The 14,170-nt window shown below is 43.5% G+C and overlaps 3 protein-coding genes across 5 annotated transcripts in view; 1 reads left to right on the forward strand and 2 right to left on the reverse strand.

Moving 5' to 3' along the window:
* zgc:165507 (uncharacterized protein LOC561188 homolog) overlaps positions 1-2,526 on the reverse strand; it is a 20,065-nt gene extending 17,539 nt beyond the window's left edge. Inside the window, exon 1 of the mRNA XM_027153986.2 lies at positions 2,326-2,526. The gene's annotated coding sequence lies outside the window, so the exon portion shown is untranslated. The remainder of the gene's footprint in view (positions 1-2,325) is intronic.
* Positions 2,527-5,065: 2,539 nt separating this feature from the next.
* LOC113647231 lies at positions 5,066-11,549 on the forward strand. Of its 3 annotated transcripts, none has more exons than XM_047804077.1 (4): positions 5,072-5,264; positions 5,359-5,426; positions 5,869-6,769; positions 6,892-11,549. In XM_047804077.1, the coding sequence occupies exon 4, from the start codon at positions 7,576-7,578 to the stop codon at positions 8,782-8,784; it is 1,209 nt and encodes a 402-aa protein (XP_047660033.1). In that variant the 5' UTR covers positions 5,072-5,264; positions 5,359-5,426; positions 5,869-6,769; positions 6,892-7,575; the 3' UTR covers positions 8,785-11,549. The 3 variants fall into 3 exon arrangements, with proteins under 3 accessions (XP_047660031.1, XP_047660033.1, XP_047660032.1); XM_047804076.1 differs by having other exon boundaries at positions 5,869-6,031; positions 6,230-11,549; XM_047804075.1 differs by having other exon boundaries at positions 5,066-5,264; positions 5,869-11,549.
* Positions 10,137-11,713, reverse strand: LOC113647230 (polyadenylate-binding protein 1-like). The gene is made up of 3 exons (XM_047803713.1): positions 11,548-11,713; positions 10,556-10,673; positions 10,137-10,311 (listed from the first exon to the last, which is right to left on the reverse strand). Exons 1-3 carry the CDS (start codon positions 11,711-11,713, stop codon positions 10,137-10,139), a joined length of 459 nt encoding a protein of 152 aa, XP_047659669.1.
* Positions 11,714-14,170: the final 2,457 nt, after the last annotated feature.

Genomic DNA, 14,170 nt, shown 5'->3' on the forward strand with positions numbered 1-14,170 from the left:
TCATTTTTTCCCCCATTCATTTTCCTTAACATCAGCGATAACCTTGAGCATTGAAGGTATGACTTTACAAATTGCCTGATTGTTTACTGTGGTTTTAATATTAACTGCAACTTCACACTGTTTTTTTCTCTGTAGGACAAGCTGTGTCCTAACAATGGCTGCTTAAGGCTTATCTCTATATTGAATAACCGTGAGTGATGAGGGCTTCACAGTAAGCTTTGACGTTCTTCATGTTTCCAATTTAGATATTTAGAGAGGCTTGATATTAACACCATCAAGGTCTGGAACACTTCAGATCAAGAGCAGGGCCTTTCTTTAACTAACTATTTCTTTCACTAACTATTTCCAGGTCTGGGATTGTTGTTCAGTAACCACAATATTCAATATATCGTTACTACCCACAATTTCAAAACGTAACGTCGATAAGCAAATGAAATGACGTCAAAAATACAATAAACATGTAATTCTCAAACACACAAAATACCATGATCACACAAAAACCATGATGAAGGTATTATTGCTTTTGAGACTCTACAAATGTCACAGTTAGAAAGGTGAGATGTCTGACCATTGGCTGATCAAGCATGCCGTTTCCTTTAAAAATTCTTTGAAAAGCAATGTGCTAAGTGTTTAGCCAGCATGTGACTGTGATCCTAATGTCACCACAATCCACAAGTAATTTATGACAAGTCACATCACAAGGGTAAATACTGTGTTACTGACCTACGATCCAGTTCTGGTGGATTTTATATTCATTGAATATTGGCAATTGATATTATATTTCCTTACCATAATAAATTGCAATGATGTGGTTATCTGAGCAGGTTAAAAGTCTTTTCAGGGCTTTGAATGTACCTATTTTAGACTCTGTTACTGTCTCCAACAAGTGACCCATATCTACTTGTAATGACAAAAAAGCACTTGCACTAGCTATTACCCCTGTACTCTGTGCATTTTGCTCCTCTATAACTCAATCAAAAACCTTGTATTGTACACTACTGTGATGTCCTCTGCTTGATATATTGCTTTGCTTGTATTTCCACTTGTAAGTAATAGTAGATGGCCTGAACACAAGAAACTGATGCCATTTCAGCAAATCAAATAACGTTTAAAAGGCAGCTAAATATAGCAACTCATGGCCTGTGCGACAATTTGACATTCACAGAGGAAACAATGACCAATGGATTTGAGGCTGGAATAAACTCTGGAAGAGAAAACAGTCCTTCACAGGGTACCATAAGACACAGAGGAACCGGATGAACACGGAAGAACCCACACAGACACGGGCAAAAAAAATGCATCGATGCATCAGACAGTAACATGCCCTCAAGAACAAACCTAGGACAGTGATGCTATCTGCTGTGCCACTAAACCATTTTTAAATGTATTAATTCATCTATTTTTATCAGTTTTAAATACTGAAGAATAATACACCGATTTCAAACGTTCAGTTTTATTGCTTGGAATCGTATTCTATTGTGTTGTATTTATTGCATCGTATTGTATTCGGCAACTAGGGCAGTAGTATACATGCACAAGCATGCTTGCTTCTTTTTTAATAGCATGACCAAGGGCTTATGAAGAAAAACTTTATTAAAATATTTACTGTGTGTAAAAACTGCCATATGTCATAGTGTGCACTCACTCAGACTCAAATGACACACATGCACATGGGTATTAAGTCTAGCTGACCTACATGGAACCTACATCTTCCTGCCAATCCCTCTTACCTACCAAATCCCTGATATTTCTAGCACGCACACACACAAACACACACACACACATCCATCCACACACACACATACATCAACACACATCCATCCACACACACATCCATACACACAGGCACACACACATCCATCCACACACATCAACACATACATCCACACACACACACACACACACATCCATCCATCCATCCATCCATCCACACACACACACACACACACACACACACACACACACACACACACACACACACACACACACACACACACACTGTACACGAGTAGTCTGTGTGTTAAACAATGAAATATGCAGGCAGCACGTGGAAGAAAAGCACAAAAGTGATTGGGTGGATGCGAATGACGCAACAGTCCGGTGCTTCTCTGCATCTCTGTACAGCACGCGACCGGCGCAGATGTTAACCGGATGAAACCGGTTGTCATGCTCGTCACTTAAAAGACTACATGTAAACAATAACTAGTAAACTCAATAGCTCAAAATCCTTGCTTACACACCTGTATAATACGGGAGCATCATCCATGCTAATAATCCCACAGCGTGACGCAACACAATGTTATTCAAATGGAAATGGCTTTTTACCTTGGGAATTGTTAATCACAGAGTCCGTCCTGTGTCCCTTCCTCATTCAATGACGTTGCCAATAATACAAGAAGACGCGCTTTACGCACGGTTTGCGCTTCACTTCCCAGAGCGCGACACTGACGTCTGCAGCGTGTGGCGCGCGCGCCTGTCTTTGTGTGTGTGTGTGTGTGTGTGTGTGTGTGTGTGTGTGTGTGTGTGTGTGTGTGTGTGTGTGTGTGTGTGTGTGTGTGAAACATGGGCAACGCACCAGCTAAACACACCACCATGAAGCGTGGCCCAATAGCAATGTGTTGTACAAATGGGTGTTGAAGGGGCGTTCAAATGGTTGCACATGGACTTTTAACAACCATAATCCCTATAAGTCAGCCTTCCCTTATTTCTCCAGTTGTAACACATAAACACGATACATGCACCTTGCTTACTACACCAGCTGTGAAGTTATTACTGTGAAGTTATCCTTATAGTTTAAAGGCTTTCTGATATATTGTATAACCACAGCCAGGGGCAGTATTTAAGTTCCTCTCTGAGCAGCTTCCACCAAGCTCTCCACAATACTCCACATCACCCACTTAACCACCAACAGGCTCTGCCTTTAGATACGTTCTAGCACCAGACTGATCACACACACACACACACACACACACACACACACACACACACACACACACACACACACACACACACACACACACACACATGTATACTCAGGTTTATGCACATACAAATGAATCCCATGGCATGTTTAAACCTGTGGGTGAAAGTAACTTTCTGGCTATAAATGATTTACTGTACATACTCGGGCACATACTGTAAAAGGTAATGTATGCATAAAGCTCTCTTAACAGTGAGATGTGAGATTTTTTTTTTTAAACCAGGTTAAAGTGTGCACTACTACTGATAATAATAATAATAATAATAATAATAATAATAATAATAATAATAATAATAATAATAATATTGGGGGGGCACGGTGGCTTGGTGGTTAGCACGTTCGCCTCACACCTCCAGGGTTGGGGGTTCGATTTCCGCCTCCGCCTTGTGTGTGTGGAGTTTGCATGTTCTCCCCATGCCTTGGGGGTTTCCTCCTGGTACTCCGGTTTCCTCCCCAGGTCTAAAGACAATCATGGTAGGTTGATTAACATCTCTGGAAAATTGTCTGTAGTGTGTGATTGTGTGAGTGAATGAGATGTGTGTGCCTTGTGATGGTTTGGCACTCCGTCCAGGGTGTATCCTGCCTTGATGCCCTATGACGCCTGAGATAGGCACAGGCTCCCCGTGACCCAAGAAGTTCGGATAAGTGGTAGAAAATGAATGAATGAATGAATGAATGAATGAATGAATGAATGAATGAATGAATATTTAGGAAAAACTTCCTTAGATGGAAGAGGATTCTCACAATCTCTGGATGCCACAGAATGGGTAAAAATTAAACAAAGTGTAGAGGAATTAGCATTAAGAAGACTATTCCAAAGTGTAGATTCTGATATTCTTGATATGTCCTATGGCATGTTTACATGTTTTTAGCAGACTTCATGGGTAGCAATGTTCTTTTAGGAGAGACTTGATGTTGTTCAATGTTCACCTGATGGCAGACTCATGAAGTAGAAGTTACCCTGTATTCCTTTTTGACCCAACAGACAATTACATGTCTTGCTTTTGGAGTGATCTTTACTGGTTCAACACTTCTATGGAGGGTACCAATGGTCTTTAATTTTCTCCATTTCTACAGAATCTGTCTGATTCTACATTTTCTTAGTGTACAGCTTGTATTGTGGCAAAATTATTGCGAGACAGGAATAAACAGTCTTTGGCACCTCAACTATCTAACTTTCACATTATGTTCCTCTCAAATTTGTGATTTTCTTCCACCTGCAAATTGCTTTGTGTATCATATTTAATAAACCAATACAATTTAAATGTTTAAATTAACTTTTATAGTCACAACATTGAAGCAGTGTTGCATACAGTAGGCTATAAGGTAAGTAGTGATTGTTCATCAGAACTAATAAACATAGACCTATGCATTATATTTTGAAAAAGTAGATTATCTTAATATCAAAACCTTAAATTTTCTCTGGACTCAATGATAAATACATGACCCTTGGAACGAACCAAAAAAAACTAGAAAATCGCATTCATGACGATTTTATTTCTTTGCCTACAATGACGCTGATGCATTAATTATGAGCCTGTGCCTATCTCAGGCGTCATCGGGCATCAAGGCAGGATACACCCTGGACGGAGTGCCAACCCATCACAGGAAACACACACACTCTCATTCACACACACACAACGAACAATTTTCCAGAGATGCCAATCAACCTACCATGCATGTCTTTGGACCGGGGGAGGAAACCCACGATTCACGGGTAGAACAAACAAACTCCACACACACAAGGCGGAGGAGGCAATCGAACCCCCAACCCTGGAGGTGTGAGGCGAACGTGCTAACCACTAAGCCACCGTGCCCCCTGTATTAATTCAATTCAATTCAATTCAAGTTTATTTGTATAGCGCTTTTTACAATGGGCTTTGTCTCAAATCAGCTTTACAGAACATAAACATAGAACAGAAGGTAAACATAAGGAGAAATATGGAGAATTAATATAGTAAAAAATTCAAGATATATAGTTCACAGTGTGTATGTATGTATGTATGTATGTATGTATGTATGTATGTATGTATGTATGTATGTATGTATTAGGAGGAGGGGGGGTCCCCTGTACCAAGATGGCGGCTCAATTGACGCATACGTTCCAATGTACTGCCCTATACATGGCGACATCTAGGTGTATAGATATCTATGACACTTATTAAGCACTACTTGAAAAATTAGTACTGCTCCTTTAAGTGTGGCTCGCACAGAGAGAAAGTAGAAGGCTGCAAAGCAAAGAAAACGTGTGTGTAATAATCAGCAGGGAGAAAACACATAGAATGTGAGTAATGCTGACTTGTTTGATTAAAATGAGGATGTATATTGCAAATTTAAGTTAAATGGCTGGTTTATTGTTTTACATGCGTGCTATGAAGCTGAGTTGAAATACTGTGGAAGAGTGAAGCTGAAGTTGCTTTCTGTGATTGTTTACTGAGACATTCTGGTGAGTGTATTCTACATATATGATTATTTAGTTGTTATATCGTGTTATTATTTGAGTAAAATGAGTCAGAATGTATAGATGTCAAAGAAAATGTGCTTAAATTGTTAATGTGAAGAGAAAAATACGTTAAGAGAGCCGCTAAGCTGTAGCATCACGATGATAGTTTGCTAATCGTGTTAGGTCTCGTGCGCATGTTATTGTGTTTCTTTCACATGTAGAGTAAAATTGCTAACGTATAAAATGTAACTGTGCTAATTTCAATGATGTAAAAGTGTGTTAGTGCTCAAAGATGGTTAGAAAAAGGGTTTGTTTTGTAAACTTTTTCAAAGAAGGGAAAAAAAAGGAAAAATCTTATAGTTATAAACATGTAATCTTTCTTTTAAGGGATGTTTTAAGTGTTATAATGTGTTGATTTAATCGATTTAAAATGTATGTTGTGCAGACGGGTGTTTGTTTCCTGGACAAATTGCTGGATGATACGACTGGAACCTGAATGATCTGAGTGGATTCTTCTGGATAACTTTGTCACCTTGTCGTCATGTATCGACTCTTCAGCTCCTGGTTCTTCTGTTCTTGAGAACCTGGATGTTATTTCTGGGGAAGTGGTAGGACTGAGATTTTATTCCGTGCACATTGCCCGGGACTGAGACATTTTTCTTACATATTTTTGCATCTCAAGAAAAGGAAAAAAAACCTGAACATTTACACATTGGGGATATCCTTTTCAAAATGCCTGGGTTATAATTGTATTGTTTATACTTGTTTCAAGTTAATTGTCAGTTTATTTTCATTACTTGGGTTAGACTGGGACTGAGTCAAGGAGCTGTCTCAAAGACTGGGACGATGTCCACAAGGGGAGCTGTCTCAAAGCTTGAGACGGTGTCCACAAGGGGAGCTGTCTCAAAGCTTGAGACGGTGTCCACAAGGGGAGCTGTCTCAAAGCTTGAGACGGTGTCCACAAGGGGAGCTGTCTCAAAGCTTGAGACGGTGTCCACAAGGGGAGCTGTCTCAAAGCTTGAGACGGTGTCCACAAGGGGAGCTGTCTCAAAGCTTGAGACGGTGTCCACAAGGGGAGCTGTCTCAAAGCTTGAGACGGTGTCCACAAGGGGAGCTGTCTCAAAAACTAGGACAGTGTCCTCAAGGGGAGCTGTCTCAAAGTCAGTGACTGCTTGGACAGGGTTCTCAGAAGGAGCCGTTGTGATGGCTGGGTCGGCTTGGACGGTGTCCTCAGAGGAAGCTGTCATGATGGCTGGGACGGCTTGGACGGGTCTTCAGAGGAAGCTGTTATGAAGGCTGGGACGGTTTGAACAGGGTCCACAGAGGGAGTCGTCTCAACAGCTAAGGTGCTCTTGTTGCAGGGAGGCAGCACAATTTGCTGGAATTTCTGTGGTAAATTGTTCTGAAGGCTCAACATATTTGGAGCCTTCTGATGGACAAGCTGTGCCTGGCATTCTTCTTTTCGCAGGGCCACTCCCACATACACCTGCTTCTTGCCCCACATCCTGCCGTTCACTGCGTTCTTAGCAGTCATGGCATCCTGCGATGAAGTGAAGCTCACAAAGCCGAATCCCTTGGACAGTCCATTCTCCGTCATCACCTGTAGGATCATGAGGAACAATGAGCTGAGAGGCAGTTCTCTTTCATCATCTCGTGTTCGAGATCCACCTATGGGAAGGGCATCCGTTCCTGACCTCTACAGAAGCATCCAATTGCACCAAGTCTGGCTTGACAGACAGGAGCGCGTGCCAAAGGCTGGTAAGGTAATGCCCCTTACCCGAGTGCATAATGCACCTGCACGTGCTGCCGAGGTGGGCCTTCTCAAGGGCTCGGATGACGAGGTAGCCATCCCGTCTTCCGTGGCCCCTCAGGCTCCCCCCGCTCCACCTCAATCGGTGCTGTTGGAGCTTTGCGAACGCGCCGCCGCGCGCCTCGACATCGAATGGCCGGCTCTCCTGAACGCTTCGGATCAGGAGAGGAATGTGTATGACGGTAAGCTTCTAGGGCCTTTCCATCGCCAGACACCTTAACCCATCCATGGGCGGGCTGCTCGCCCCGCCCAAGCCTGTCCTCCCGGGCAAGATGGATCGTTTCTCCGCATCAATCCATCAGGCGTCTTATAAAGCCTCAGCTCTTTCCATTCGAGCTCTCAATGTCTCCTCGCTGTTGTCCGCATATCAGGCTGAACTCCTGCTTGATTTGGGCCAGCAGCTGGAGAGTGGGTCGCCATCCCCCGATCTCTGGAAGGAGATCGTCACGGTCAATGACCTCGTCCTCCGCAATGCCCGTCAGGCTGTTCAGGCTAGCGGGCGCTCTATGGCTTTGTCGGTGGTCGGAGAACGTGCGCTGTGGCTCAACCTATCTGGTCTCCCCGATAGTGAGAAGCGCCGCATCGCTGGGGCGCCAGTTGAGCCGGGTCAACTGGATTTTGTCCCTTCATCTCTGCCCGTTGCGCGATCTTTTCCGCTTTGTCTCGGTGACACGCGTGTGCATGGCCGCGCTGCACCACTGGAGAGCTGCAGAGTTTTACGTACATGGGACCCCTCTCGGGGCAATCATGATGCGGAAAGTGGTCACGATAGATGCCTCCTTGACAGGGTGGGGAGCCACTCAAGAGGGCAGATCAGTGAACAGTGTGTGGCCGATCTCACTTCGCTCAGCCCATATAAATTACTTGGAGCTCCTCACTGTGTGGAAAGCTCTGATGCATTTCTCACCCCGCCTGCGAGGGCATCATGTGCTGGTACGCTGCGACAATACGACAGCTGTAGCGTATATCAACCTTCAAGGCGGCATGCGCTCCTCCAGGCTTCACGCTCTGGCTCACAAGCTGTTGGTATGGAGCACGCGACATTTTCTGTCGTTATGGGCGACTCGCGTCTCGGGCCTTTTGAACAGGGGTGCAGACCTTCTGTCGAGGGGGAACCCTCTGTACGGAGAGTGGAGGCTCCACCCCCAGATAGTGGGACTGCTCTGGGAGAGGTTCGGCCAGGCTGCCGTCGATCTCTTCGCCTCGCGTGAAAACGCCCACTGTCCTATGTTCTTCTCGCTTCGGGACGAGGACGCCCCCCTCGGCGTGGACGCTCTGGCTCATCCATGGCCCAGCGCGCTGCTCTACGCTTTCCCTCCACTCTGCCTGATATCCCCGACCCTGGCCAGGGTCGCGGTGCAGGGTTTATCTCTGATCCTCATAGCCCCCAGGTGGCCCAAGGCACCTTGGCTAGCGGAGATATTTCCTCTTCTGTATGCGGAGCCGTGGCCCCTCCCGTTGTGTACGGACCTCCTGACCCAGGCGAACGGGGAGATTTTTCATCCTCACCCGGGCAGGGTGGCTCTCTGGGCTTGGCCCGTGAGAGGGTGAATTTGAGCACGCTGGGGCTTCCCCCCCGTGTTATCGCCACGATTCAGTGTGCCAGGGCCCCTTCCACACGCTCTCTCTATGATTGCAAATGGCGTGTGTTTGAGGCGTGGTGCGAGGAGCACCAGCTCGTCTCGTATCTGTGCTCAGTCACTGATATTCTGGGTTTTTTACAGGGCCTTATCGATCGTGGCAGGTCTTTTTCGACAGTTAAGGTCTATTTGGCGGCTATCGCTGCATGTCACGCCGGTTTCGGCGACGCTACAGTGGGGCAGCACCCCCTTATCCGTAGATTTATGAGGGGCGCGCGCCGCTCCCTGCCGGTCACCAGGAGTGTGGTCCCGGATTGGGATCTCTCCATGGTGCTGGAGGTGTTGGCTCAACAGCCTTTTGAGCCCCTGGGGGATATCTCCCTCAGGTTGCTGTCCTTCAAGATGGCGCTGCTCCTGGCTTTGTCTTTTGCCAAAGGTGTCAGTGATTTGCATGCGCTCTTGGTTCATTCCTCGTGCACCAAATTCTCGCTCAGCGAGGATAGGGTTTGGCTTAAGCCTAACCCGGCCTTCGTGCCTAAGTGCTTTCCAGCCTTCACGGGTGGTGTGATTGAGCTCTCCGCTTTTTGAGCTCTTCATAGCCATGTGCACTCTTGTCAGCCTTGTCCGCCCGGCCTGGCTGTGCAGGCATATGGTCTTCTCCCCGCCATACGCTCGGGTTGGTCCATTTACATGTTTATTTACATGTTTTTTTCCTGCAGGCTGCTCGCTTGTTGGACATCAGCGAGGTTTTAACATGCATGTTGCCGCATGCTGTGTTTCCCTTTGGCTGAGCTTTTTGCCCCACGCAGTATGTTATGTCTGCTGCTTTGTGACGTGCCGAGCACCACCTTTTTGGCCGTCCTCTGGCTTACAGGGCCTCACTGTGAGTGTATTGGGCAACCGGGGAGTTGTCTATATCTCCCATAGGTGGATCTCGAACACGAGATGATGAAAGAGAACATTAGGTTACTGTCGTAACCCCGGTTCTCTGAAACATCGAGTGGAGAGATCCACCAAGTTTGCCCTGCTTGCCGCACGAGAAGCGAATATGTACACTGAGGAAAGGCAGCGCGTGCAGGTGCATTATGCACTCAGGTAAGGGGCGTTACCTTACCGGCCTTTGGCACATGCTCCTGTCTGTCAAGCCAGACTTGGTGCATTTGGATGCTTCTGTAGAGGTCAGGAACGGATGCCCTTCCTATAGGTGGATCTCTCCACTCGATGTTTCAGAGAACTGGGGTTACGACAGTAACCTAATGTTTTTCACTCTCTAGAGTCAGTAAGGGGAAGTGGATAAAGATTATTGGGAATAAAATGGAGAGATTATAAGATGTAAGTTACCTTTGCACTAATGATGGTCCCAAACTCTCCGAACACAGTGCACAAGCACTTGTCATCGATGGTGTAATCAAGGTTTTTGATGAAGAGGTTATTGGCTTGGTGTTGGGGGCGAGCCTCAGGTTTGCGCTCATCACGGTACTTAAAATACTCAATGGTGCTGTAAGAGAACAGAGATACTGCTGTTAGAGTCTTTATCTGAACCCTGCACTTCGATGTTATGTCTTCACCAGCAGAATTACAGCCTGATGTTGACTGAAATTCCCTCATTAGACCAAACAGAACCTCTGTTTCAATTAACAAGGAATTCAATTAATATCAAATGTAATTAGTTAAAGCACAATATAAAAAACCCTGACATTTGAACTTTGGATGGTAAAAACAGTCATTTACACGTGACTTACACGTATTGGTCGTTCAGCAGCATCCCGTTGAGCCGCTTGATGGCCGACGCAGCTGCCTCCTGTGACTCAAACTGGACATAGCCGTATCCCTTTGATTCCACAACCTTCAGCAGAAACACAGCATGTCAACACATAGTTTACAATCTGAGCTAATATACACACACACGTTAATCATGATACACAGATATTCAGCTATTAGCAGTGTTGTGCTATTTACTAAGAAATAATAACTAGTTACCGTTACTAGTTACTTCATTCAAAAAGTAACTCAATTATTTTGTAGATTACGCTAATTACATTTTTAAAGAAATAATGAGCATATTTTCACTTAGAGAAACTTGTCTTGCTCTCGCCTCGACTCGCCGTTACTGCCACACATACATGAATAAACGGAAACACGTCCACAGTGCGGCGGCTTCGTGTTTACATGTCAGCATCCACCAATCCTACAATGCGTCGCGGCTGTAAACAGGTTAGTCTGTAGGCTACACTTTAGCCGAAATGTATTAATGTAAAAAAGTAACGGACAAACACACCATATGGTAACGGTAACGGCGTTACTTTATTTAAAAAGTAATGCGTTAGAGTATTAGTTACTGTCAAAAGTAACTGTGTTACTGTAACGCGTTACTGCCCAACACTGGTTATGAGGGAACCAAAATAAGTCATTCATTTCAGTTTAAACAATAATTATAATAGGTGTCTATTTATGACATTTAATATGTGTATACACAGTCAATTTCAGAATTATTGGCACTCTTAGTAAACAGTATGAAAAATGTATTGTAGCATTTTTATTCTAAGACAAACAAGTACTTTTTTTTTATCTTTTCATATCTTTTTGTACTGTTTAAAGCACCAGACATGAGTTTATTTATGTAATAAATCAGTCAAAGACTAAATAAATGCCCCCTGTAGCCTTAAGACAACTAGAAAGTGCAGAAACAGTGTAGAGAACAGCATTGTCGTGTCTTCGCTCTGGTTTGTATTACCGTCGTATTGATAGCAGAAGTTAACATAGGCATAGCCGAGTGAGTAGCCGCTCTTCCTGTCCCTGCAGATGTGGACAGATTTAATGGGTCCTGCAGGTCTGAATCTCTCAAAAATCATCAGTTCTGTCACTTCAGGGTGCAGATCTCCAACATACAGTGCAGCCATTGGTGAAATCTGCTACTGTAAATGACTGTAAAATGTTTAAACGTTACTAAAGTGCAGCTAAAATGCTGCTAATGAATCAAACACGTTGATAATTGCTGCTAATTGTTGTAAAATCGCTGCTAATCGCTGTTCACTGTTTTGCTCTGTCTCTAACTATCGATGGTCTGATGGTCTGAACAGAGGAAAGATTTAATGTCCAGGGGCCTGTTTCAGAAAGGAGGTTCAACCAACTCTGAGTTTAAACTTGAACTCTGAGTTGATAAAACCTGAGATGGGAAACGTTTTTTTTTTCGATTACAGAACAGCTGAAATCAGTTAGTTTTATCAACTATAAATTGATTTTGAACTGACTCTGAGTTAAGCGCGTGCACCACAACTATAAAAAGTCATTGTCAATGGAGTGCAGATATAATGAGTCACCATGGAAACAGTGTCAGTGTTACGTGCTGTGTTTCCGGTTCTGTATTTTTTTTTTTGTTCTTTCCCGCTCTCCCTTTGCTCCGCTATCTGTCTCCTCAGATCCCTGCCATTGGACACCTTTCCTGTCAATCTTGATAATCCTGTGTGACGTCACTTGTCGATCCACCAATCAACACCTGAGCCCGCCTATTTAAACCCGCCACCATTCATTCATGCCAGTTCACCCGTTGAACTTGACCCTGTTTGATAACGTGTGCTGATTTGTTTGTTGTGTTGTTTTCCCGTTTGTCCGACTGTTCATGTAACCCAACTTGTTAGTCACTCGTTCTGAGTCTGTATGTTAGTGTTCATTCGCCCTGTGTATGTGACTATGTTTATATTGGGGAAAGTGGACAGGTAATTACGTCACGTGACATACATTGTGCAACATGTAGGTAACCATTTCTGTATTAGACACACTAGGTTAGGCGCGCGTGCCACCCTCTGTACGTTTTGTTTGAGTAGGTAGTGTAGGTTAGTTTAGGGTGTCGTTCGATGCTGAAGATTTGTCTTATTACTTTTCCTTTATAGTTTAGGTTAGAGGGTTAAATTCAAGTTAGAGCGGTTTTGTTTTGCTTATTTCTTTGTTTTGGCACCGCTCGTGTCCCTTTCACCTTTTGTGTCTTTTTCTGTAAATATGGTAAATATTATCATCACCTTTTTTTCACTTGTCACCACCACTTGTATATTAATAGATACAGGTTTTGCCCACTATCTGTTGTCCTTGTCATTGATTGCCACATACACACCAAAAATCAAATGTTATAATCAGTTCATGTTGTTACATCCCATCCATACCTCTAAACACCCTCTGGGATCGTAACAGTCAGAAAAAAAAAGGTTTGCATATTTCTCAGCAGCAGAACTGTAAGTGCTAATGCAAGCATATGGTGAATATGAAGACAAATTAAAAAAAATAAATAAATAAACACTGCTGCAGCGGCGAAGGACAGGGAGTTAGCTTGGGAGAAAATAGCTGCTCGAGTCAATTCGTAAGTTTACATTTTAATTTTATAGTGTTGGGTGTAATTAATTACTAAGTAATCTTACTAAGCAATTTAATTAAAGACTATAAAACAATTCTGTATAAAACAATAGTGGATTTAACATCAAATGTAAGTAGACCAAATTAGTAAGTAGACTAATACTTTGTAGAGATAGTAATTATTCCATTATCCTAATTAGACTTGTTGATGTAATCTGTAGTTAGTAATAAAGACCTATTTTAGAGTAAATTCCCAACCGTTATAATATCAGAGGTGAAACTGGAAGAACTGTATTTTATTAAACCTATTAAATTTAATTTTCATGTATAAGTGCAATCCTGCAGGCATTAAAAGAATGTGGCAGCAGCTTTAAATGAAATATAAAACCATAATTCAATCAGGTAAGCCTTGAGCATATCATGGGTGTAAAGTACATGGCTTTACAAATATTTACTATACTAAATAGCATTCAGTGTCTAGCAGCGCAGCAGCATTTTTATCATGGGTCTAAATGTTCATTCTTGAATTTGAGATTTTGAAGGAAAAAAAGCTAAAGGTGAGTGAAAGTGACGTGACATACGGCTAAGTACAGCGACCCATACTCAATTCGTTCTCTGCATTTGACCCATCCAAAGTGCACACACACACACAGTGAACACACACCCGGAGCAGTGGGCAATCCTTTTATTGCCCGGGGAGCAGTTGTGGGGTTTGGTGCCTTGCTCAAGGGCACCTCAGTCGTGACCGGCCCGAGACTCAAACCCACAACCTTAGGATTACGAGTCAGACTCTCTGACCATTAGGCTATGACTTGCCCCGTATGGTCATAGGTGTATGGTCATAGGTGAATTCTGAGAAGTATTGAAACTATTAAAATCCTACCTTTTATTTGGGTAGGAAATAAAGAACACCATATAAATTGCTGTGATTTTGTTTATTCATTTTCTTTTTTTTTTCTTTTTTTTTTTTTTGTGGTGGTGGTGGTGGATTTCATGACTGGTTCAGGTTCTGG

This window comes from Tachysurus fulvidraco, chromosome 19 (assembly GCF_022655615.1).
Source record: "Tachysurus fulvidraco isolate hzauxx_2018 chromosome 19, HZAU_PFXX_2.0, whole genome shotgun sequence".
NCBI lineage: Eukaryota > Metazoa > Chordata > Actinopteri > Siluriformes > Bagridae > Tachysurus > Tachysurus fulvidraco.

What these genes read in the sequence shown, in the direction of transcription:
- LOC113647231 (XM_047804075.1), top strand. Translation starts at nt 7,576, where the DNA reads ATGTCTCCTCGCTGTTGTCCGCATATCAGGCTGAACTCCTGCTTGATT.
- LOC113647230 (XM_047803713.1), bottom strand. Translation starts at nt 11,713, where the DNA reads ATGGCTGCACTGTATGTTGGAGATCTGCACCCTGAAGTGACAGAACTG. An exon ending in CTTCTGCTATCAATACGACG is followed by an intron (nt 10,674 to 11,547) that starts GTAATACAAACC and finishes GTTGACATGCTG; the next exon opens with TGTTTCTGCTGAAGGTTGTG. An exon ending in CTGCTGAACGACCAATACGT is followed by an intron (nt 10,312 to 10,555) that starts GTAAGTCACGTG and finishes GTTCTCTTACAG; the next exon opens with CACCATTGAGTATTTTAAGT.